At 34.7% G+C, this 25,070-nt stretch overlaps 1 protein-coding gene across 5 annotated transcripts in view; it reads right to left on the bottom strand.

Moving 5' to 3' along the window:
• Positions 1-25,070, bottom strand: part of BRWD3 (bromodomain and WD repeat domain containing 3) — a 161,166-nt gene that overhangs the window by 91,655 nt on the left and 44,441 nt on the right. For 3 of the 5 annotated variants that reach the window (XM_061409612.1, XM_061409611.1, XM_061409614.1), the window contains 2 exons: positions 2,354-2,514; positions 805-1,026 (listed from right to left, as the gene is read on the bottom strand). In XM_061409612.1, the coding sequence (XP_061265596.1) occupies positions 805-1,026; positions 2,354-2,514 (383 nt within the window). Of the gene's footprint in view, positions 1-804; positions 1,027-2,353; positions 2,515-8,053; positions 8,592-25,070 lie in introns of those variants that run through there. The other 2 variants (XM_061409615.1, XR_009734980.1) reach the window with 2 other exon arrangements.

Below are 25,070 nucleotides of genomic sequence, written 5' to 3'. Positions count from 1 at the left end.
AAAAATTTGACATATAAATTTTCAAATCCAATATACATTGAACCCAATTCTTGCTAGTGCCTCATAAACAGGTGATATTATTTAAATATTAAAACAAAAATTGCCTGGCATACTTTTTAGTGACTAAAGAACAAAGAAAATTCAATGGGAGTAATTATCTCATCCACAAAAGTGGTCTCCTTGACCAAACTAAAAGACAGTGTCAAAAGGATTCCTCTGTTTTGCTGTCAACACAAAGAAGAAAACAAAGTTCTTTGAGGAGTATCCAGGACTTTCACTACCAATGTCTGGTAAAAACACTATATGGACAAATATTTAAAAAGCTGATGTACGTCAAACATCAAGTTGAAATAAGAAATTACTGAAAATAAGAATAAAAAATTCCCAAATATTAAACTATACACAACACAAAATCTGAACTGACAAGCATTTTGCATTAAATATTAACACACAGTATGCCAATATTCAAGTTAGAACCTATTCGTATCCTGCCTAAAAGGTATCAGTGTTCCTTAAGGCAATTCCAAGTCTTGTCCCTTGCTCACAAATACAAATGAGATAAATAAGATGTCTTACACTGTACTCAAAAAACCTTTTAAATAACCGTTTTACTTGTCTCTAAACAGAACAGATTTATACGAAAAAGGAACTTTAAACTGCATACCTGTCTGCAAGATAGGGACAAAGCCCTTAAGAGATGAAAATTTTTCTGTTGCCATTCTTTATATTATCCAAACAATGTAACAAAAAACAAGAAAATTCTCATTCTTATATATATTAGAGGTATCTTTGTATTTTTCTTACCTGTATGGAAGTGATAGAAGCTGAATGTCCCTGAAGGACTGCAACTGGCGCACAAGTTCGAAGACACCACACTCTCACAACTTTATCACAACTGCCTGCGGCAATGAGAGTATTTTCATAGTTAACAGCCATGTCAGAAATTTCAGCAGAGTGCCCTCGAAGTGTAGCAAGAAGGCGTCCATCATCTGTTGCCCAGATTTTCACCAAACAGTCATCGGAACCCTACATCAACACAAAAGGACAAAAGATTTACAATGAAACAGAAATTCGCCCCCTCACAAAGGGGTCAAAAAAAAAAAAAGCAAAAACGAAGTGAGGATTTTATTAAGGTTGCTTCTAAGCATTTACTTTTTAGTCTATTTTCTTCATATAATATGGATCTAATAGCAAATATAAAAGATGTCCAAATAATAGCACTGACACTCTAAAATGATAATGGCATATGTGAAGAACTCCTCAAAGCTACCACCAATTCTGACAATTCAAAACATTTTTAACTCACATTTAAGTGTGGTGGCATTAAGTATATCTGCCATTATTTCTTTCCTTACACCTGACAGTCTTTTTTCTTAATTGCTTGAATATTTTGAATATTTTTTTCTCTACAAATACTTAAAACTTTAACCTAAAATCTACATGCATTTCTCAGTAAACATGAGGCTATGTTATAACCTCTGGTGAAATTATTATGAACTTCCTCATGAGAATTTCGAAAGAGCTTTAAAATATTAAAAAGCAATTCTACTCTAATGTGGTAGATAAGCTATGTTTATAAAAAAATTAAAATCATCATCCTCATCCTCATCATCAACAACATCCATATATTCATTTTGAAGTCATGAAAACCTCAGTGGAAGAATCTGTAATGAACTCCAAGAAGTCGAACTACTCAAAATACAAACCACTTCCTTTGTTTTAGCATAGGAATTTAAAAAGAAAATTATGCCATTACCTACACTTTTACATTAACTTAGTACTGAAACAATGAGACTAAGCCTTAACTTGGAAACATTAGTGTGCTACAATTTTGTACAAAAAAGCATACAATATGATCTAGTTAATAAAAATCCAATTTTAAAAATAGTGCTGAATACAGAGAGAGATATATACAATATTACAATATATAATCTTTGTTACTAACTGTGTAGTTCAGCTACTCAACTATAAGGATGATGTAATCATTAAGCGGAACTGACACCAATTATGCTAAATGGCAAATGAAAGATGCATTTTAATGTTTGCTAAAATAGAATGAAATCAAATTAAGTAGATAAAACTTCATTCACATAAATTAACCACCTCTAGAATATAAGGCCTTCTGATGATTTAATTTTTAAAAACATTAGATTTCCCAAATGATAGAAGTCATTATAGTTCATCCATTTACTTACATAAAAAGAGAAAAGATTTTCAATTTCAATTTATTTTTTTCTTGCATTCATGTGTCTAAAAAGGAAGAGCTGCTTACAAAGCATAATTCAATGCCATGAAGCCTAGCTTCCATTGTTGTAAATCTCTAATATGCAAGTGTCATAAATTTTAAACTCACTGTAAAAATTCTTCTCCCACTTCTGTCAAATGCTACACAGTAGACAGATGACAAGTGACCCAGAATTCTCTTATGCATCTTAATGTGCTGGTAAGCAGCTGAAGGGAAAATATGGCTGAAACGACTACATCCGGTTAATTGCCTGGCTGAGGTGATATTCACTGAAAAACATAAAACAGAAGATTCACTTCTTAAAACCTAAAAGCAAAACCTACATTTAAAGTTAAATCACCAATATTATGATGAAACAAAAAAGGGTACACACACAACAGCAATTCTATGCTGTGAGAAGTCTAAATTCCATCATACATTTCACGATTTACAAACTCAAGTTCATTGCCACAAAGCCCCTAAGAATACTTTGTTTTAAATCCCAGAAGTCTGATTTTCTGTTTGCTTTCCTATGGTTTCTCAAGTACAATCCCATTTTGCCTTCCTTGGTTCACTATAGTCAAAGAAACTGTAAATTTAAATATATAAATAAATCTTACTATAACATGAAAGAACTTTAGAATAAAGACAGCATTTGGTTAAGTATAACACATCTTAAAAACTATATAGGAAATTTTATGAACTCCTGTCCTACCTTCTCACACCTGTCCACACCATAAACAGTTGTCCCTAAAAATTTATTAAGAGTATTACAAGAGGTTCATACAGTAAAAAGAGGAAGAAGCCTATAACACCACATAGGTTTTCAGTAACAATGCTTTCTAGACTTATCTATAGGTTTTCCCCATTTCTGGTTTCAGAAACTATAGACTACCCCTCTAGTTATCAATGAACTTTTGAGGTTTCATCTCCTATAAGATCATCTTAGATCCTGTCTCCTTTTTTGTTTTGTGATTTAATTTTCTTAAAAAGCAGCTAGAATAAAGCATAAATCTGCACAATTCTCCAAATACTATGTGGATTCTTCTCACTTCCCTAAAACAAAGATCTTGTTCCCTATGTAAGTATATACAAGCATCTACTTGCTGGGTGAAATTCCTCCGGTATTCCACATCCCATAAACTGTATTTTAATCAAAACATAGAAACCTTCTGATCTTGAGGCAAGGCAAAATTTTACCATACTGCATAAATAACAGTATAAATAATACCTTTATGTTGAACCAAGGCAAAATTAAGCCAAGAACTGTGATTAATACAATTAGAACCATGCCACAAATAAAAATAAAAAACCTTTCAACATCTCAATCTTTTTTCAGGCAGAGGTCAACTTAACAGTCACCTTAAATTGACAAAATTATAAAAAACGAATGATGAATGGCAAAATCCAACTTTGAATGTAAAACATAAGAACACATTGGAGATCTGAGGATTTATATCGAGATGCTAAGTAAATAATGGTAGAAAATCCATAACCATCAGTACTATGTAAGAAGATTCCTTTTTGGCAGTTGCTTCCCATCCCAAACTCTAGAAATATCCACAACTCTAAGTTGGGAAGAGCAGGCATTAAAGTCTGAAAATTATAGAAGTTATCTTCATTCTCTAGTCAAATATTTCTTACTGCTCTGAGTTCCTTGAAATAATCAACCATTACTTCTGCTTTGCTTTTCTACGTTCATATTTTGTAAGTAAATAGAGGAAAAGGTGTATTACTTTAAGGAAGGATTTCTCAACCTTGGAACTACTGGACTTAGGAACTTTGAGACTGGTGAATCTTTGTTGTAGGGGGGCTATCTGTCTATTGTAGAATGTTTAGCAGCATACCTGGCCTCTACCCAACAGATGCTATTAACACCCCATCACCAAAAACTTGTGACATGCAAAAACATCCCAGACATTGCCAAACATCTCCTCGGGGGAAAAATTGTCCCTGGTTAAAAATCAATTTGAAGTTTAAGAACTAAAAGCAACATAATCAACATGAAGAATAAACCAGAAAATCAGATGGAGAAAGAATCAGAATTATAGAATATATGATAAACTATTCTATAAAAATTAATAATTAAAATTGGAAACTACCTCAGTGTGGAACAATTATGAACTACAAAGCAAGAAATATGAACTTCAAAATATATGATGACTTAAATTATTTAAAAATACATATATATGTGCATAAACACCAGAAAGGAAAAGAAAAATGAAACCAACCACTTTGTGATAAAAGTATAGATTTTTTTTTTAAGTTTCATTTAAACGCTCTTCTATGGGCTTCCCTGGCGGCTCAGACAGTAAGAATACGACTGCATTGCAGGAGACCTCAGTTCAACCCCGAAGTTGGGAAGACCCCCTGGAGAAGGGAACAGCTACCCACTCCAGTATTCTTGCCTGGAGAATTCTATGGACAGAGGAGCCTGGCAGGCTACAGTCCATGGGGTTGCAAAGAATTGGACACAACTGAGCAACTTCCACTTTCACTAACCATCTTTAAACATACATTTTTATCTCAAACACAAGTTTTCTATTAGGTTCTGTAGTCCACTAACAGCTATTCAAAAAATTCCAGTATAAGGTATATTGCATATTCGACAGCATAATCATCAAATATTCCTTGTTTCCTAACTCAGCAATCTTTTTTATATATAAAATGATATATATATTATCACATGAAATGATAATATTTGTACATTTTTCTCAGACATTTGGTAATGTCAACAGGCCTTAGGTTCTATATTCAATAAGGAGTTCTGTCAACACTCTTCTGCATGTATTCTCCATTTAGCCACTATTTTTCAGCACTGATGTTTTTTGTTTTTCTCACATCTTTAAAGAGCATTTTAACAAGAACATTTCTGAAATTTGTAATGGCTGATAAATGACTATAAAAATACAATTAAAAAGAGTTAGCTTTTGACCAATCCTTGAGTATTTTACTAGAAAGAAGTGAATCCCATTCTTCTAGCATGAATATATATAGCTCCTTTGGGAGAGAAGGATGCTTGAAGTTCCTTTCCTCAAAAGTAACAATAAAATAAAGGGACACACATACACAATTATTACTGTGTTGTATTTAAATGTCTCTATCAAGATTACTATGGAAAACTATATGCCAATAATATGGACAACCTAGAAAAAATGGACAAATTCCTAGAAATGTACAATCGCCTAAGATTAAACCAGGAGGAAATAGAAAATATGAATAGTCCATTAGCAACCAAATCAGCGGTTACCAATGAAGAGAGGAAAAGGGGTAAGAGCAACTTAGGGACAGGAGATTAAGAGATACAAACTACAATGTATATAAGCCACAAGGATATATATTGCACAGCACAGGGAAATATCACTAATATTTTATAATAACTATAAATGCAGTACAATCAATAAAAATTTTGAATCAATTATATACCCGCAAATAATATTGTAAATCAATTATATGTCAGCTAAAAATAAATAAAAATAAAACAGTCAAAAATAAAAAGTATATGCCAAATTTTTAAAAATCTTTAAAAATAAATATCTATTAAATACGCTATTTGAACACATTAATTCTTTTGTTAAGGTTTTTAAAATAACATTTATTTCTTAAAAGTTAACATGTGCATATCAGGAAATCAAAAAACACAAGAAGCAAAAAACAAAATCATTCATAATCACAAGCAGTTTACCATCTGATGCGTTCTAGGTCTCATTTTTGCATTTTCACAACTAAACATCCATTTTTATGTAATTAAGATCTTACAGTTAAGTATCATGCTGTTTCACACATCATAAATATTTACCATTCCAAAGTCCCAAAGCTATGAGTATTTTGGTAACCAAGAATACATTACACCAACTCAATCTGGAAGGAAAAAAATGTAATCCTGCCTTTGTTGCTGACAAAAATTTCAGAAAAGATAAAAATGGCAACAGGTCTTTAGATAAAGATATTGGCAGTTATGATTAAAACACTACATTGTTTCTTCTTCTATTATAAGCACAAGATAAGAGATGAGCAATTTAAACTTTCACTCTAACAAAGTAAAATTAATGAGAAACAACTACAAATAAAAAATTCCCACAAACTCTATACCAGTATATCGAGTATTCATTATCACACTCTCAATATTTAACCTTCTATCTACAGTATTTCAAAAGCAGGTAACAGTTTTAGTATATATAATTAATTACCTTGATTAAAGTATTTTAAAAACACTACAAGAGTAAATGTTATCTCAGCCTCTATTTACTAAGGACTTTAGCTCTCAAAGTTAAAAAAGTGAGATTACAACATTCAAAACACTGGTAAGAACAGAGCAATCAAGCAACATAACTTTAGTCAGAACAAAATGTCTGCTTCTTCATCCACTGTTGTAAAGGATTTGGCAACCTTTGAAAAATAGCACACATTAATTAGGAGGACACCTTTCTATCTAGGAAGCTAAGATAGTTATAGTCAGGTTCGAACAATCAACCACAGAGTATTTTCTCGAGTAGTGATGTGAACATGCCAACTTTATCTTGAAATTCATTAAGAATTTTTGAGAGAAACATCTTTGATGTCACAATAAAATGTTGACAAATTACTCAAATATAAATATGCATAAAATTTATTTAAGTACAAAATATTATATTCAGAATCCATTATGTCTCCTAAATTTTTTTTTAATTTTTGTAGAATAAGCTTCCAAACTGTTCTCTAAAAAAATGATATATGAACTAACTCAATAAGAGACCAAAATGCTTAAAGATTCAAGTAATAACAAGATAAGACTTACTCTACGTATTTATAAACTTATTAAGTCACAAAATTAATAAACAGCTACAAATAAAGTTATTGCTATATTTCTTAAAACATATTTGTTCACAACCTATTATGAGCTAAGCACTGTGACAGATTGAGGAAATACAACTTATAAGTCAAACAAGATCCCTATCCTTCTGGAATTTACATTATTCTACTGGGCAAAAGCTTTAATCATTTACTTAACTATAGGAATGAATAAGATATTTTAATGAAATTATCTACAGAAATATATATAGCTCTCAACATGTTTTTTTTTTTTTTAATAATCTCTGCAAGTGATGCTGATACTGTGCCCAATTAGGGATCTACTCCAAATTCTCTCCCCACAAAAGTATCCTTTCTATAACATATCTGTTTGAAGGCCTTTCAAACTGTTCCTATACACTTCTAATAAAGAAGAGATTACTTCTCAAAAATTGCTCTAATTTTGGAAAGACTCTTTCTTTAACTAAACTCAATTGCTTTCCCCATAACTTTCAGAGAATAACAGTTTAGCCCTTGAGAGCTACACATAAAAGACAAGTCAAATCCCTTTGCTATATGGTTAATTCATGAAATATTTAAACATCACTATCATTTGCACCTTAATTTTGTCCCTCAACATGTGAGGTCCCCCTTTACATTACTCACAGCAATAATTTACAAACACCTTTCTTTCCTATCATTCCCTATAGAAAAAACACTTTCACCATAAAACTACTGTGTTTGCTTTTTTTTCTGGGAAATACCTAGTTCATCAATATCTGAGCCTCTTAAAACAGTAAGAACTGTGCAAAATATCCCGGTAGTCCAATCAGCACAGAATACAGGGGATTATTTCCAGCTACACCTCTACTACATTAGATTTCTAAAACAGCTGCCTTACACTACCTTACATTAGCCAGATTAGTTTGACATTCCTTTTTAGTATACATATTTAAGTTCCAGTGACAACCTCCTTAAAGAACATATCTGAACCATTTTTCTAGATTTCACATATATGCATTAATATATGATATTTGTTTTTTTCTCTTTCTGACTTACTTCACTCTGTATGACAGACTCTAGGTCCATCCACATCTCTATAAAAGCCCCAAATTCGTTCCTTTTTATGGCTGAATAATATTCCACTGTATTTATGTATATCTTCTTTATCCATTCATCTGTCATTGGACATTTTGATGGTTTCCATGTCCTGGCTATTGTAAATAGTGCTGCAATGAACATTGGAGTACATGTCATTTTGAATTATGTTTTATTCAGGGTATATGCCCAAAAGTGGGATTTCTGGGTCATATATAGTTCTACTTTTACTTTTTTAAGGAACCTTCATACTGTTCTCCACAATTTACATTCCTACCAACAATGCAAGAGGGTTCCCTTTTCTCCATATCCTCTCCAGCATTTATTGTTTGTAGTTATTTTTGATGATGGTCATTCTGACCCGTGTGAGGTGATACCTCATTGTAGTTTTGATTTGCATTTCTCTAATAATTAGTGATGCGGAGCCATCTTTTCATGTGACTCTTGGCCATCTGTATGTCTTCTTTGGAGAGAGGTCTATTTAGGTCTTCCGCAGAACCTATTTCCAGGGCAGGAATAGAGACACAGACATTGAGAATGGACATGGGGACACAGAGGCAGAAGGGGAAGGTGGGACAAACTGGGAGATTAAGATTGACATATATACACTACCGTGGGAACCTGCTATAAAGTAAAGGGAGCTCAGCTCAGTGCTCTTTGATGACTTAGATGGGTAGGATGGGGGAGGTAGGAGGGAGGTTCAAAAGGGAGGGGATATATGTATACATACAGCTGATTCACTTTGTTGTACAGCAGAAAAACAACATGGTAAAGCAATCATACTCCAATGAAAAATTAAAATTAAAAAAAAATAAAAGTACACAAACAGTTATTAAATAAGCTTGTCTAAAATTTTCCTGGGGTTAAAGCTAAATTCACCCATCAATAATTTCAAGATCTATTCTTTGTTGCTTTTTGTATACTTGTTCATTGGGTATTCCCATTTCTTTTGTCTACTCTGTTTGCACAAAGAATACCTAAATTAGTTCAGTATACCAGGACTTAATTTATTTGAAACTCTTAAAGTAGCCAGGTACTCACTCATATATGAGATTTTTTTTTTCACCACACTAGCTCTACCCTCTACCCTTTACAGTTTAGAAATCTTTCTCTTGGATAGAGAAGACTAAAGCAAAATATAATTATCCCCAACAGTTAAAACTTTAGTAGTTAATTTATCCCATCTATTCCTTTTTAATAAATCTATAAATTCCTTCCCCATATGCTAACTGGAACTTTAAATGTGTTTTGAGGGTATTCTTACATGGATTAACCATATGAAATTGTTAATATGCAATCATTTTCTACAAACAGAAGTAGTAGTCTTAAATGCCTCAACATAATAACTAAACTGGACTTGGGAGGAATGGGGAACATTCATTTTTAGTTTGATCTAGATACCTGCTTTTTTACCTCTTTACTAGGAAAGCATCATTCATACTGCCCAGTCTTTAATATAATCCTATATAAATTTATCACTCAATTTCTACCCACTGTAGTACAGCCAAATTTTCGTCCATAGGTTTGTAAATACATTTAACTTGCACTACTATGCCTCACCTTCACAATAGATATGTTTGTTTAGGACCAAATATAACTACTCATCACATTTTAAGCACTAATACTATTTCAAGTTTTGAATCTCTTTATGTTAAAATTTCTAGTTCACTCTGTTGCATTATATCCAATATTTAAAAATATCCTGTCTAACTTAAATGTTTTCTATTGTGAATTACTGGTCACTTTCTGCTTTATAGGTCTTTTCCTCATGTTATACCTGGAATACTTAATCACATCATTGGATAATTTTCTTACAGGTAACTTTACTAGTGTCACTAAAAAACAGTAACTTAAACTTATTTTGGCTTAATATACTGCGCTTTCTCAACATCAGTTAGAAGTGGTAATGAAGAGTAAAAGGGAGAGAACACAGTAATCCCGTAAGAAGCCTCAAATTTTATAAAGAACATATTAAAGAAATTAATTAAAACTGAATAAAATTCACATAAATGTTCTCCTGAAATCTGTCATTTTATTCTATTAACATTTTAAATGCTATTTAGTTACATTGAGAAATGGATAATGATGGCCTTTGAAAAAAGAAACAAAATCTCATAATGCAAAGCAAATAATATTCTACTGTATTATTGGATATTAATGCACCATTTAATGTAATCAAGTTCTATTTGTTTCAAAATTACAATACAGAACACTGTATTTCAAATTAATAAAGTTAGAATCACACTGAATTTTTTCATCTAGTGTTCAATAATAGCTTGAACTTCCTCATGCTGTGACATCCTGAATTTTTTATAAGGATGTGCTTCTTTTCTTATGTTACTCTTTTCTTCACTTTCCTCTCCATTAAGTGGTCATCCATCATTTCATATGAAAAAAAAATTATAAAGTATCAATAGCTGGTAAAATTCTACTGTTAGAAAAAAGTGTGCATATTTTAGAACATTTGTTGAGTATAGCACAACATGTACTATTTGTTATCTTGACTTCAAAGGTCAGTGCTAGACCTTCAAATATTAAATGATTAAAAAAAAGACCTAAAAAATATTAGAAGAAGCAATAACAAGGACAGCAAATCCAAATCAAGGACTTATTACAGGGTGGTTGTATCAAGAAAACTTTCATTAGTACATCAGCTTATTTCTACAATTGTTCAAGACAACACAGTCTGTTCTCCTAAATCCAGTCAATAATATTAAAGCACCTAGATCAGTAAGCAGGAAGAAAGAGAAGGATCATTGCAATTGAAAATGCACAAATTCTGTGGGGGGAAAAGTAAACACAAAGTACATTTCCTTCTATTATCTCCATACATGAAAAATAGAATATTATTAGACCAAAAAAAAAAAGATTAGGAAACCTCTGCTAAAACATGTTGAAACAATCATATAACAGCAGACAAAGACTACAAAGTAGCAAATAATTTTAAAATTGGGGAAATTAGTAATAAAGTATAAAATATTTATCTTATACTAAATTTAAGGTTTTGTATTTTACATACTTAATAAAAAATGTTGATTTAAAATGAACATTTCTTTAAAAATAAAATGAATATTTCTTTTTTTTTTTTTTTTTTAGCACGTCCTCGCTATCATCAAGTTTACATCTGTTCTTCTCAGTGTTTCCTTTGGTTTCATTTTCATCGGTCCAGAAGCACTATACACATTTCTGAGTGTGTGTGTACAAATACATGCATGTGTGCGTGTGCTGTTTGAGAATGTGTATGATGGTGTGTGTATGTATCAGGATGTATGACTATGTGTGTAAGTATGTGTGTTTGTGTGTTCTTAAAGAGAATCACATAAAATAAATCAGTGTAAAACCAGTTAGATATCAAGGCAAATATTATAATATTGGATGTCAAATTTATATAAAACCAAAATAGGACCTATTACTTTTATGGATACAATTTATTTTTTTATTTTTTTTTTTTTTTGAGTCTTTTGTCTATTTATTTATTTATTTATTTAATTTTGTTTGTTTGTTTTTTTTCCTTTTTATTTATTTTATTTTATTTTTTTTTTAATTTCAGATATACACATGCTCCCCATCCTGAACCCTCCTCCCTCCCAACCTCCCCATACCATCCCCCTGGGCCTTCCCAGCGCACCAGCCCCAAGCATCCAGCATCGTGCCCTGAACCTGGACTGGCATCTCGTTTCATATATGACATTTCACATGTTTCAATGCCATTCTCCCAAATCTTCCCACCCTCTCCCACAGAGTCCATAAGACTGTTCTATACATCAGTGTCTCTTTTGCTGTCTCGTATACAGGGTTATCGTTACCATCTTTCTAAATTCCATATATATGCGTTAGTATACTGTATTTATGTTTTTCCTTCTGGCTTACTTCACTCTGTATAATAGGCTCCAGTTTCATCCACCTCATTAGAACTGATTCAAATGTATTCTTTTTAATGGCTGAGTAATACTCCATTGTGTATATGTACCACAGCTTTCTTATCCATTCATCTGCTGATGGGCATCTAGGTTGCTTCCATGTCCTGGCTATTATAAACAGTGCTGCGATGAACATTGGGGTACACGTGTCTCTTTCCCTTCTGGTTTCCTCGGTGTGTATGCCCAGCAGTGGGATTGCTGGATCATAAGGCAGTTCTATTTCCAGTTTTTTAAGGAATCTCCACACTGTTCTCCATAGTGGCTGTACTAGTTTGCATTCCCACCAACAGTGTAAGAGGGTTCCCTTTTCTCCACACCCTCTCCAGCATTTATTATTTGTAGACTTTTGGATCGCAGCCATTCTGACTGGTGTGAAATGGTACCTCATAGTGGTTTTGATTTGCATTTCTCTGATAAAGAGTGATGTTGAGCATCTTTTCAAGTGTTTGTTAGCCATCTGTATGTCTTCTTTGGAGAAATGTCTATTTAGATCTTTGGCCCATTTTTTGATTGGGTCATTTATTTTTCTGGAGTTGAGCTGTAGGAGTTGCTTGTATATTTTTGAGATTAGTTGTTTGTCGGTTGCTTCATATGCTATTATTTTCTCCCATTCTGAAGGCTGTCTTTTCACCTTGCTAATAGTTTCCTTTGATGTGCAGAAGCTTTAAAGTTTAATTAGGTCCCATTTGTTTATTTTTGCTTTTATTTCCAATATTCTGGGAGGTGGGTCATAGAGGATCCTGCTGTGATGTATGTCAGAGAGTGTTTTGCCTATGTTCTCCTCTAGGAGTTTTATAGTTTCTGGTCTTACGTTTAGATCTTTAATCCATTTTGAGTTTATTTTTGTGTATGGTGTTAGAAAGTGTTCTAGTTTCATTCTTTTACAAGTGGTTGACCAGATTTCCCAGCACCACTTGTTAAAGAGATTGTCTTTAATCCACTGTATATTCTTGCCTCCTTTGTCAAAGATAAGGTGTCCATATGTGCGTGGATTTATCTCTGGGCTTTCTATTTTGTTCCATTGATCTATATTTCTGTCTTTGTGCCAGTACCATACTGTCTTGATAACTGTGGCTTTGTAGTAGAGCCTGAAGTCAGGTAGGTTGATTCCTCCAGCTCCATTTTTCTTTCTCAAGATCGCTTTGGCTATTCGAGGTTTTTTGTATTTCCATACAAATTGTGAAATTATTTGTTATAGCTCTGTGAAGAATACTGTTGGTAGCTTGATAGGGATTGCATTGAATATATAAATTGCTTTGGGTAGTATACTCATTTTCACTATATTGATTCTTCCAATCCATGAACATGGTATATTTCTCCATCTATTAGTGTCCTCTTTGATTTCTTTCACCAGTGTTTTATAGTTTTCTATATATAGGTCTTTAGTTTCTTTAGGTAGATATATTCCTAAGTATTTTATTCTTTTCGTTGCAATGGTGAATGGAATTGTTTCCTTAATTTCTCTTTCTGTTTTCTCATTATTAGTGTATAGGAACGCAAGGGATTTCTGTGTGTTGATTTTATATCCTGCAACTTTACTATAATCATTGATTAGTTCTAGTAATTTTCTGGTGGAGTCTTTAGGGTTTTCTATGTAGAGGATCATGTCATCTGCAAATAGTGAGAGTTTTACTTCTTCTTTTCCAATTTGGATTCCTTTTATTTCTTTTTCTGCTCTGATTGCTGTAGCCAAAACTTCCAAAACTATGTTGAATAGTAATGGTGAAAGTGGGCACCCTTGTCTTGTTCCTGACTTTAAAGGAAATGCTTTCAATTTTTCACCATTGAGGATAATGTTTGCTGTGGGTTTGCCATATATAGCTTTTATTATGTTGAGGTATGTTCCTTCTATTCCTGCTTTCTGGAGAGTTTTTATCATAAATGGGTGTTGAATTTTGTCAAAGGCTTTCTCTGCATCTATTGAGATAATCATATGGTTTTTGTTTCTCAATTTGTTAATGTGGTGTATTACATTGATTGATTTGCGGATATTGAAGAATCCTTGCATCCCTGGGATAAAGCCCACTTGGTCATGGTGTATGATATTTTTAATGTGTTGTTGGATTCTGATTGCTAGAATTTTGTTTAGGATTTTTGCATCTATGTTCATCAGTGATATTGGCCTCTAGTTTTCTTTTTTTGTGGCATCTTTGTCAGGTTTTGGTATTAGGGTGATGGTGGCCTCATAGAATGAGTTTGGAAGTTTACCTTCCTCTGCAATTTTCTGGAAGAGTTTGAGCAGGATAGGTGTTAGCTCTTCTCTAAATTTTTGGTAGAATTCAGCCGTGAAGCCGTCTGGACCTGGGCTTTTGTTTGCTGGAAGATTTTTGATTACAGTTTCAATTTCCATGCTTGTGATGGGTCTGTTAAGGTTTTCTATTTCTTCCTGGTCGAGTTTTGGAAAGTTGTACTTTTCTAAGAATTTGTCCATTTCTTCCTCGTTGTCCATTTTATTGGCATATAATTGTTGATAATAGTCTCTTATGATCCTTTGTATTTCTATGTTGTCTGTTGTGATCTCTCCACTGTCATTTCTAATTTTATTGATTTGATTTTTCTCCCTTTGTTTCTTGATGAGTCTGGCTAATGGTTTGTCAATTTTATTTATCCTTTCAAAGAACCAGCTTTTGGCTTTGTTGATTTTTGCTATGGTCTCTTTTGTTTCTTTTGCATTTATTTCTGCTCTAATTTTTAAGATTTCTTTCCTTCTACTAACCCTGGGGTTCTTCATTTCTTCCTTTTCTAGTTGCTTTAGGTGTAGAGTTAGGTTATTTATTTGACTTTTTTCTTGTTTCTTGAGGTGTGCCTGTATTGCTATGAACTTTCCCCTTAGGACTGCTTTTACTGTGTCCCACAGGTTTTGGGTTGTTGTGTTTTCATTTTCATTCGTTTCTATACAAATTTTGATTTCTTTTTTGATTTCTTCTGTGATTTGTTGGTTATTCAGCAGCGTGTTGTTCAGCCTCCATATGTTGGAATTTTTAATAGTTTTTCTCCTGTAATTGAGATCTAATCTTACTGCATTGTGGTCAGAAAAGATGCTTGGAATGATTTCTATTTTTTTGAATTTACCAAGGCTAGCTTTATGGCCCAGGATGTGATCTATCCTGGAGAAGGTTCCATGTGCGCTTGAGAAAAAGGTGAATGGATACAAAAACAAGACCCCTACATATGTTGTCTACAGGAGACCCACCTCAAAACAGGGGACACATACAGACTGAAAGTGAAAGGCTGGAAAAAGATTTTCCATGCAAATAGGGACCAAAAGAAAGCAGGAGTAGCAATACTCATATCAGATAAAATAGACTTTAAAACAAAGGCTGTGAAAAGAGATAAAGAAGGTCACTACATAATGATCAAAGGATCAATCCAAGAAGAAGATATAACAATTATAAATATATATGCACCCAACACGGGAGCACCGCAGTATGTAAGACAAATGCTAATAAGTATGAAAGGAGAAATTAACAATAACACAATAATAGTGGGAGACTTTAATACCCCACTCACACCTATGGATAGATCAACTAAACAGAAAATTAACAAGGAAACACAAACTTTAAATGATACAATAGACCAGTTAGACCTAATTGATATCTATAGGACATTTCATCCCAAAACAATGAATATTTCTTTTAAATCTCATAGTAAACATGATTTCTTGAGAGGATACAGCTATCAATAGCAGAATCCAAACTTAAAATGCACTAGGGGATTGATGTCAGCATTGTAGCAGTTGAGTTTTTTCTTTTTTTTCTCTCCCCTTTGATGAAAAACTAATTGGACAATGATAGCTGAAAACACTGCAGTCATGGGAAAGGACATGCAAGTACATGAAGCTAATAGAAAACCCTATTACCACAATTTAAAAAGACCTTCTGTAAAACATATTATAATGAAAATTTCAGAAATCAATGTTAAAGAAAGAATATTAAAGGCAGCAAAAGGAAAAAAAATAATCTACAAAGGAAATCCTATTAGGCTATCAGCAGATTTCTCAGAGAGACTCTATAGGTCAGGAGAGTGTGGAATGATACATTCAAATTATTGAAAAACAAACATTGCCAGCCAAGAATACTTTACCCAGCAACGTTATCCTTCAAAAGTGAAGGAGAAATAAAGGATTTCTAAGGCAAACAAAAGCTGAGGGAGTTCAACACCAGTATACTTGCTTTGAAAAGATATGCTAAAAGGAGTTCTTCAAGTTGAGGAAAAAAAAAAACACTAAAAAGCAAGATGATAACATATGAAACACTCTGGTAAAGGTTAAAAATGGACAGAGTTAGAAAACTATAATTCCATATTAGAATGGTATGTTAACTCCTTAACTTTAGTATACAGCTTAAAGGAAAAGACTATTAAAAAAGACGCTTGTTCCTTAGAAGATCATATGACAGGACACAAAACAAGTCCTAGCAAATTTAAGAAGACTAAAATCATTTTGACTATCTTTTCTGACCATAATGGTATGAAACTACAAATCAACAAAAAGAGCAAAATTGGAAAGTTTACAAACATGTGAAAACTAAACAACACACTTCTGAACAAGCAATTGTAAAAGGAAAAAACCAAAAGGAAATAGAAAACTATATGTAAATAAATGAAAACAGAAACATATCAAACCCAATGAGATGCTGCAGAATGTATCAAAAAATTAGAACAATTGGGAATAGACAACATCACTTCAAGAAACTAGAAAGAACAAAGTAAAACCCAATAGCAGAAGGACAGAAATAAGAGATCAGAGGGAAAATAAGTGAAACAGACAAGAAAAACAGTAGAAAGGTCCAACAAAACTAAGAGCTGGTTCTTTAAAAAGATAAACAAAATTGACAACTGTAGCTAGACTAAGAAAAAAAAGAGAAGACTCAAATAATACTGCAGAAATATTTGGTTGGCCAAGAAGTTCCTTCGATTTTGGATTAGAAATATTTGGTTGGCCAAGAAGTTCCTTCAATTTTGGATTAAAGACACATTTTTTTCATTTTCACTGAGAACTTTATTGCACAGTGTATCACTATTTTGTTCCACTACCTTCTGCCATTTTTCAGGCAACTTTATAATTCCATCTTTACGAAACTTTTTATTTTTAAGCAAAGAACTATTCCAGGTGCCTTTTAACAGTCTTCCAAGGAACTGAAATTTTTTCCATTAAGAGAATTTTGTCAAGATCGAAATAAATGGAAATCCAAAGGTTCAGTGTCTGATCAATATGGCAGATCAGTGAGAATTTCTCAGCCAAGCCATAACAGTTTTTGCCTGGTCATCAAAGAAACATGTGGTCTTGCATTAGCCTGGTGAAAGATTATGCATTTTCTGCTAATTCCAGATGCTTTTCATCAAGTGCTGCTTTCCATGGTCCAAATGGGAGCAGTACTTGTGGGAGTTAATATTTGGTTTTCCAGAAGGTTCTCATGATAGAGGACTCCCTTCCAATCCCACTATATGCACATCATTTTCTTTGGGTAAGACCAGCCTTTGGTCTGGTTGGTGGTAGCTTATTTCATTAGCCCCACACTCTCTTCCATTCTACATTATTATACAGTATCCACTTTTCATCATCTATCACAATTTGTTCTAAAAAACAGAACATTTCTGTTACGTTTCAGAAGAGAATAACATGCGGAAATATGGTCAAGAAAGTTTTTTCACTGAATTTATGTGGAACACAAACATCAAAATGATTAATTTACCAAGCAGGTGTAAATGATTTTCAACACTTGATTTGGATATTCTGAGTATGTCAACTATCTCCTATGTGGTATAACACTGACTTCTCAATTAACGTCCCAATTTGATCATTATTACTTTTGACTCGTCTCTGCAACCATGGAACATCATGCAGTGCGAAAAAAATCCAGGACAAAACTTCACAAATCACTTTTGACACATTTGATCAGGCACAGCACCTTCTCAATATACTGCAGAAATCTTTTTTTGTATGTTTAAGTTGCATTTTTACCTTTCTTGAAATAATAAAGCATCATATGTCAAAATGTTGCTTTTCATCTTCCATATTAAAATATTAAAATATCTTCAATATTAAAATGGCTACACAAAAATTCACCAACTTTTAGTAAGTTTTTTTTTTAATGCACGCTGATATGACAGCGTCATTATACACAATACAACCTAAGAAAACTATTTCAAATCAAGTTAAAGACAACTAAGAACCATCTCTGGGGAAAAAAAATGATAGATCTTTTTGGCCAACCCAACACAGAGGTTCGTAAGAGACTACAATGAACAATTACATGCCAACACTTAGATAACCTAGAAGAAATGGATAAATTTCTAAAAACGCATAACCTACCAACAATGAAGCAGGAATAAACAGAAAATCTGAACAGATCAATAACGAGTAAACAGACTGAATCAGCAATCAAATAGCTCTCAAAACAGAAAACCCTAGAACAGATGATTTCACAGGCCAGTTCCACCAAAACTTTCAAGAAGAATTAATGCCATTCCTTCTCAAACTCTTTCAAATTGTAGAGAAGTGAACACTTCCAAATTCATTCTACAAGGCCAGGATTACTCTGATACTACAGTCAGATAATGACATTATAGGAAAACTGAAGATGGATATCTTAATGAACACAGATGCAAAAAATTCTCAACAAAATATCAGCAAACCTAATTCAAGAAAACATTAATAGATCAAGTGGAATTTATCCCTAGGATACAAGGATGGTCCAGCATATGCAAATCAATAAATATAATGTAAAACAATAATAGAATGAAATATAAATATCACATAATCATCTCAAAAGATGAAGAAAAAGCATTTGAAAAATCCAACATCCTTTCATGGTAAAAATTTTCAATACATTGGATATAGAAACAGCATGCCAACATAATAAAGGCCATATGCAACAAATCCACAGTTAACATCATATTCAATGGAAAATATCAAAAAATTTTCCCGCTAAGACTAGGAGCAAGACAAGGATGCCTACTCTCACTACTTTTATTCAGGTTAGTACTGAAGTCCTAGACAGAGTAATTACCTAAGAAAAAGAAATAAAAGACATCCAAATGGGAAAGAAAGAAGTATAACAGTTGTTATTAGCAGATAATAGGATTTTTCTTTTTTTTTGAGATGATATGATTTTATACATGTTAGAATAAATCAACACATTCAGTAAAGTTTCAGGATGCAAAATCAACATAAAGATAAAAGTTTCACTTCTAAACACAAAAATTAATGAAACATCTGTAAACAAGCTTATTCCATTCACAACAGCATCAAAACCAACAAAATAGGAATAAATTTAACCAATAATGTAAAAGATCTATGCAAAAAAAAAAAAAATACCATAAGACTTCTTTGAAAAAAATTGAAGAACAAATGGAAAGAAACCCCGTGTTCATGGATGGAAAGATTGTTAAAGTGTCCATGCCACCAAAAGCTACCTATAGATTCAATGTAACCACTAATGGCATAGTTCAAAGATATAGAAAAGACAATCCTAAAATTTGTACAGGAACCACAAAAACACAAGAATAACCAAAGCAAGCCTGAGAAAGAACAAAGCCAGATGCACCACACTTTCTGATTTCAAACTATACTACTAAGATATAGTAAAACAGTATAGCACTGGTATAAACACACACCCACATACAAATGGAACATACTGAGAATCCAGAAATAAGTCTCTATGTGATAGCTTATGGAGAATGATGCTGGATTTATGACCTCCAAAGAAGATTTAGCTTTGGGATCAGGGACCAGGCTTGATTACGCAGAGCTTTCGTGTGGCAGAATTTTTATTACAGTGAAAAAGGACAGAGAAAGCTTCTGACATAGACATCAGAAGGAGGATGGAGAGTGTCCCACTTGCTAGTCTTATCAAGGCCTTATATACTTTTACCAGACCCACTCCCACAACATAGATCTTGAGTGAACAAGATTAGAACTAACAATAGAAAGGTCTTACCAGACCCAGTCCCAAAACATTTCTTAAGAAAATAAGATTAGAGAGGCAGTCCTAAGATCGCAGAGGAATAGGACACGGAGACCATTTTCTCCCCCACAAATTCATCAAAAGAACATTTGAACCCTGAGTAAATTCCACAAAACAACTTCTGAATGCTGGCAGAGAACATCAGGCACCCAGAAAAGCAGCCCATTGTCTTCAAATGGAGGTAGGAAAAAATAGAAAAGACAAAAAGAGAGACAAAAGAGGTAGGGACGGAGCTCCATCTGGGAAGGGAGTCTCAAAAAGAGAGAAGTTTCCAAACACCAGGAAACACTCTGACTGCCAAGGCTGTGGCGAGCCTTAGAACCACAGAGGACAACATAACTGGGAGGAAAAATAAATAAATAATTAAAACCCACGAGATTACATGCCCAAGGGTAACACCTCCAGTGGACAAGCAGCACAGATGCCTGCATCCTCCACTAGCAAGCGGGGGCTGGGCAGGGAGGCTCGGGCTGCATCGCTTATAGTAAGGACTGGGCCCAAATGCCCCGAGGGCAATCTGAGGGAACTAACTTCGGCTAGCAAATCAGACTGTGGGATAATTACCACGGGAAAAGCCCTAACCTAAGACACCACCAGGCCTGCTCACAGAACAAAGGACTGAGCAGAGCTAGCTGGCTGCAGACCATCCCCCTCTGGTGACAGGCAGCCAGAGCTGGAAGGGGGCAACTGTGGCCCCAGAGAGGCATTATTTACCAAACTGCAAGCAGGCTTCCCTGCTAACTAAGACTTCCTGGGATTCTGGATGGTCAATAACCGCCTGAGAAGGTGCGCCGGTTGTACACCGAGAAAACAGCAGCAGGGACAGGTGAGGCGATAAGTCGCAGGAACCGCGCTCGCCAACACCTCATCACCTGAACTGCTCAGACCTGGGAAGGGCACAAAATGCAGGATCAACCAAGTCTGCGCCTCTGAGGACTACCCAAGTACCTGAACCTGAGCAGCTTAGACCTGGAAAATGCATACAACACAGGGCCGGTCTCAGACAGTTCCTGGCAGAGCAACCAAGAGCCTAAGCAGTGTAGACAGGGAAAGCACACACACCATGAGCGGGGTCAAACCCAATGTGGCCGAGATACTGCCAGCACGTGCCAGTGTTATTTGTTTGCAGGGTCCCTCCCTCACCACAGCACAACTGAACAAGTGAGGCTAAAAAAGTGTCCACCACTGCCCCCTTGTGGCAGAGCAGATATTAGACACTGAGTTCAGTTCAGTCGCTCAGGTGTGTCCGACTTTTTGTGACCCCATGAACTGCAGCACGCCAGTCCTCCCTGTCCATCACCAATTCCCGGAGTTCACTCAGACTCACGTCCGTCAAGTCGGTGATGCCATCCAGCAATCTCATCCTCTGTCGTCCCCTTTTCCTCCTGCCCCCAATCTCTCCCAGCATCAGAGTCTTTTCCAATGAGTCAACTCTTCGCATGAGGTGGCCAAAGTACTGGAGTTTCAGCTTTAGCATCATTCTTTCCAAAGAACACCCAGGGCTGATCTCCTTTAGAATGGAAGAGACCAGCAAACAGAAGAAGCTAAAACAGAGGGAACCACCTTGGAAGTGACAGGTGTAATAGATTAAAACTCTTTGTTATTACTGACTACATGGGAAGGGGCCTATAGATCTTGAGAAATATAAGCTTAACAAGGAATTATCCGAAAATGAACTGACCCCACAATGCCCACAACAACACCAGAGAAAGTCCTAGATATATTTTTACTTTCTTTTTTTTCAATTTTTTAAAAATTTTAAGTCCTCTATTACTCCTTTATTTTTCATTTTCATAACCTACAGTTACTTTGCAAAAAAAAAAAGATACCATAGTTTTTAAATCAAACTTTATATATATATATATATTATAATTTTTGTGACTTTTTCTTTAATATTGTATTTTTGAAAATCCAAATTCTACTTTAGATTTTTAATCTTTGCTTTTTGGCTTTTGTTATCAATTTTGTACCATTAAAAACCCAATCTTCAGTACCCATTTTTACGTGGGAGCAAGATTACTGGCTGAACTGCTCTCTCCCCCTTTGGACTCTCCTTTGTCTACACCAGGTCGCCTCTATCTCCTCCCTCCCCCTTCTCTTCTCTATCCAACTCTGTGAATCTCTTTGTGTGTTCTGGATGGTGGAGAACACTTAGGGAACTGATTACTGGCTGGATCTGTCTCTCTCCTTTGGATTCCATCCTTTATCCTCCTGGCCACCTCTGTCTCCTTCCTCCCTCTTCTCTTCTCTGTATACCTCCATGAACATCTTTAAGTGGTCCAGACTGTGGAGTGCACATAAGGAAGAGATTACTGGCTAGCTTGCTCTCTCCTCTTTTGATTCCACCTCTTCTCATTCGGGTCACCTCTAACTCCCTCCTCCCTCATCTCTTCTCCATGTAACTCTGTGAACCTCTCCAGGTATCCCTCACTATGGAGAAACCTTTCATCATTAACCTGGATGTTTTATCATCAGTGATATATAGATGGAGAAGTCTTGAGCCTACTGTAAAAATAAGACTGAAAACCAGAAGCAGGAGGCTTAAGTCCTAATCCTGAGAACACCAGAGAACTCCTGACTCCAGGGAACATTAATCAACAGAAGCTCATCAAACGCCTCCATACCTACACTGAAACCAAGCACCACCCAAGGGCCGACAAGTTCCAGAACAAGATATACCACACAAATTCTCCAGCAACACAGGAACACAGCCCTGAGCTTCAATATAAAGGCTGCCCAAAGTCACTCCAAAACCAATGACATTTCATCACTCATTACTGGACACTTCATTGCACTCCAGAGAGAAGAAATCCAGCTCCACCCACCAGAACACCAACACAAGCTTCCCTAAGCAAGAAACCTTGACAAGCCACCAGTACAACCCCACCGACAGTGAGGAAACTCCACAATGAAGGGAACTCCACAAACTGCCAGAATACAGAAAGACCACCCCAAACACAGCAATATAAACAAGATGAAGAGACAGAGGAATACTCAGCAGGTAAATGAACAGGATAAATGCCCACCAAACCAAACAAAAGAGGGAGATAGGGAATCTACCTGATAAAGAATTCCGATTAATGATAGTGAAAATGATCCAAAATCTTGAAAACAAAATGGAATCACAGATAAATAGCCTGGAGACAAGGATTGAGAAGATGCAAGCAAGGTTTAACAAAGACCTAGAAGAAATAAAAAAGAGTCAATATGTAATGAATAATGCAATGAATGAGATCCAAAACACTCTGGAGGCAACAAATAGTAGAATAACAGAGGCAGAAGATAGGATTAGTGAGGTAGAACATAGAATGGTAGAAATAAATGAATCAGAGAGGAAAAAAGAAAACCGAATAAAAAGAAATGAAGACAATCTCAGAGACCTCTGGGACAATGTTAAACGCCCCAACATTCGAATCATAGGAGTCCCAGAAGAAGAAAAAAAGAAAGGCCATGAGAAAATACTTGAGGAGAGAACAGTTGAAAACTTCCCTAAAATGGGGAAGGAATGATCACCCAAGTCCAAGAAACCCAGAGAGTCCCAAACAGGATAAACCCAAGGTGAAACACCCAAGACACATATTAATCAAATTAACAAAGATCAAACACAAAGAACAAATATTAAAAGCAGCAAGGGAAAAACAACAAACAACACACAAGGGGATTCCCATAAGGATAACAGCTGATCTTTCAACAGAAACTCTTCAGGCCAGGAGGGAATGGCAGGACATACTTAAAGTGATGAAAGAAAATAACCTACAGCCCAGATTACTGTACCCAGTAAGGATCTCATTCAAATATGAAGGAGAAATAAAAAGCTTTCCAGACCAGCAAAAGCTGAGAGAATTCAGCACCAACAAACCAGCTCTCCAACAAATGCTAAAGGATCTTCTCTAGACAGTAAACAAAAAAAGGATGTATAAATTTGAACCCAAAACAACAAAGTAAATGGCAATGGGATCATACTCATCAATAATTACCTTAAAAGTAAATGGGTTGAATGCCCGAAACAAAAGACAAACACAGGCTGATTGGATACAAAAACAAGACCCCTATATATGTTGTCTACAAGAGACCCACCTCAGAACAAGGGACACATACAGACTGAAAGTGAAGGGCTGGAAAAAGTTATTCCACGCAAATAGAGACCAAAAGAAAGCAGGAGTAGCAATGCTCATATCAGATAAAATAGACTTTAAAACACAGAATGTGAAAAGAGACAAATAAGGACACTACATAATGATCAAAGGATCAATCCAAGAAGAAGAGATAACAATTATAAATATATATGCACCCAACATAGGACCACCACAATGCATAAGACAAATGCTAACAAGTATACAAGGGGAAATTAACAATAACACAATAATAGTGGGAGATTTTAATACCCCACTCACATCTATGGATAGATCAACTAAACAGAAAATTAACAAGGAAACACAAACTTTAAATGATACAACAGACTAGTTAGACCTAATTGATATCTATAGGATATTTCACCCCAAAACAATGAATTTCACCTTTTTCTCAAGTGCACATGGAACCTTTTCCAGGATAGATCACATCCTGGGCCATAAATCTAGCCTTGGTAAATTAAAAAAAAAAAAAAAAAAAAAACTGAAATCATTCCAAGCATCTTTTCTGACCATGATGCAGTAAGATTAGATCTCAATTACAGGAGAAAAACCATTAAAAATTCCAATATATGGAAGCTGAACAACATGCTGCTGAATGACCAACAAATCACAGAAGAAATCAAAAAAGAAATCAAAATATGCATAGAAATGATTGAAAATGAAAACATAACAACCCAAAACCTGTGAGACACTGTAAAAGCAGTGCTAAGGGGAAGGTTCATAGCAATACAGGCATACCTCAAGAAACAAGAAAAACGTCAAATAAGTAACCTAACACTACACCTAAAGCAATTAGAAGTGAAGAACCCCAGGGTTAGTAGAAGGAAACAAGTCTTAAGAATTACGGCATGAATAAATGCAAAAGAAACAAAAGAAATCATAGCAAAAATCAACAAAGCCAAAAGTTGGTTCTTTGAGAGGATAAATAAAATTGACAAACCATTAGCCAGACTCAAGA

Source organism: Bos javanicus, chromosome X (genome assembly GCF_032452875.1).
Source record: "Bos javanicus breed banteng chromosome X, ARS-OSU_banteng_1.0, whole genome shotgun sequence".
Lineage (NCBI taxonomy): Eukaryota > Metazoa > Chordata > Mammalia > Artiodactyla > Bovidae > Bos > Bos javanicus.
This window is presented reverse-complemented; position numbering and strand designations above follow the sequence as displayed.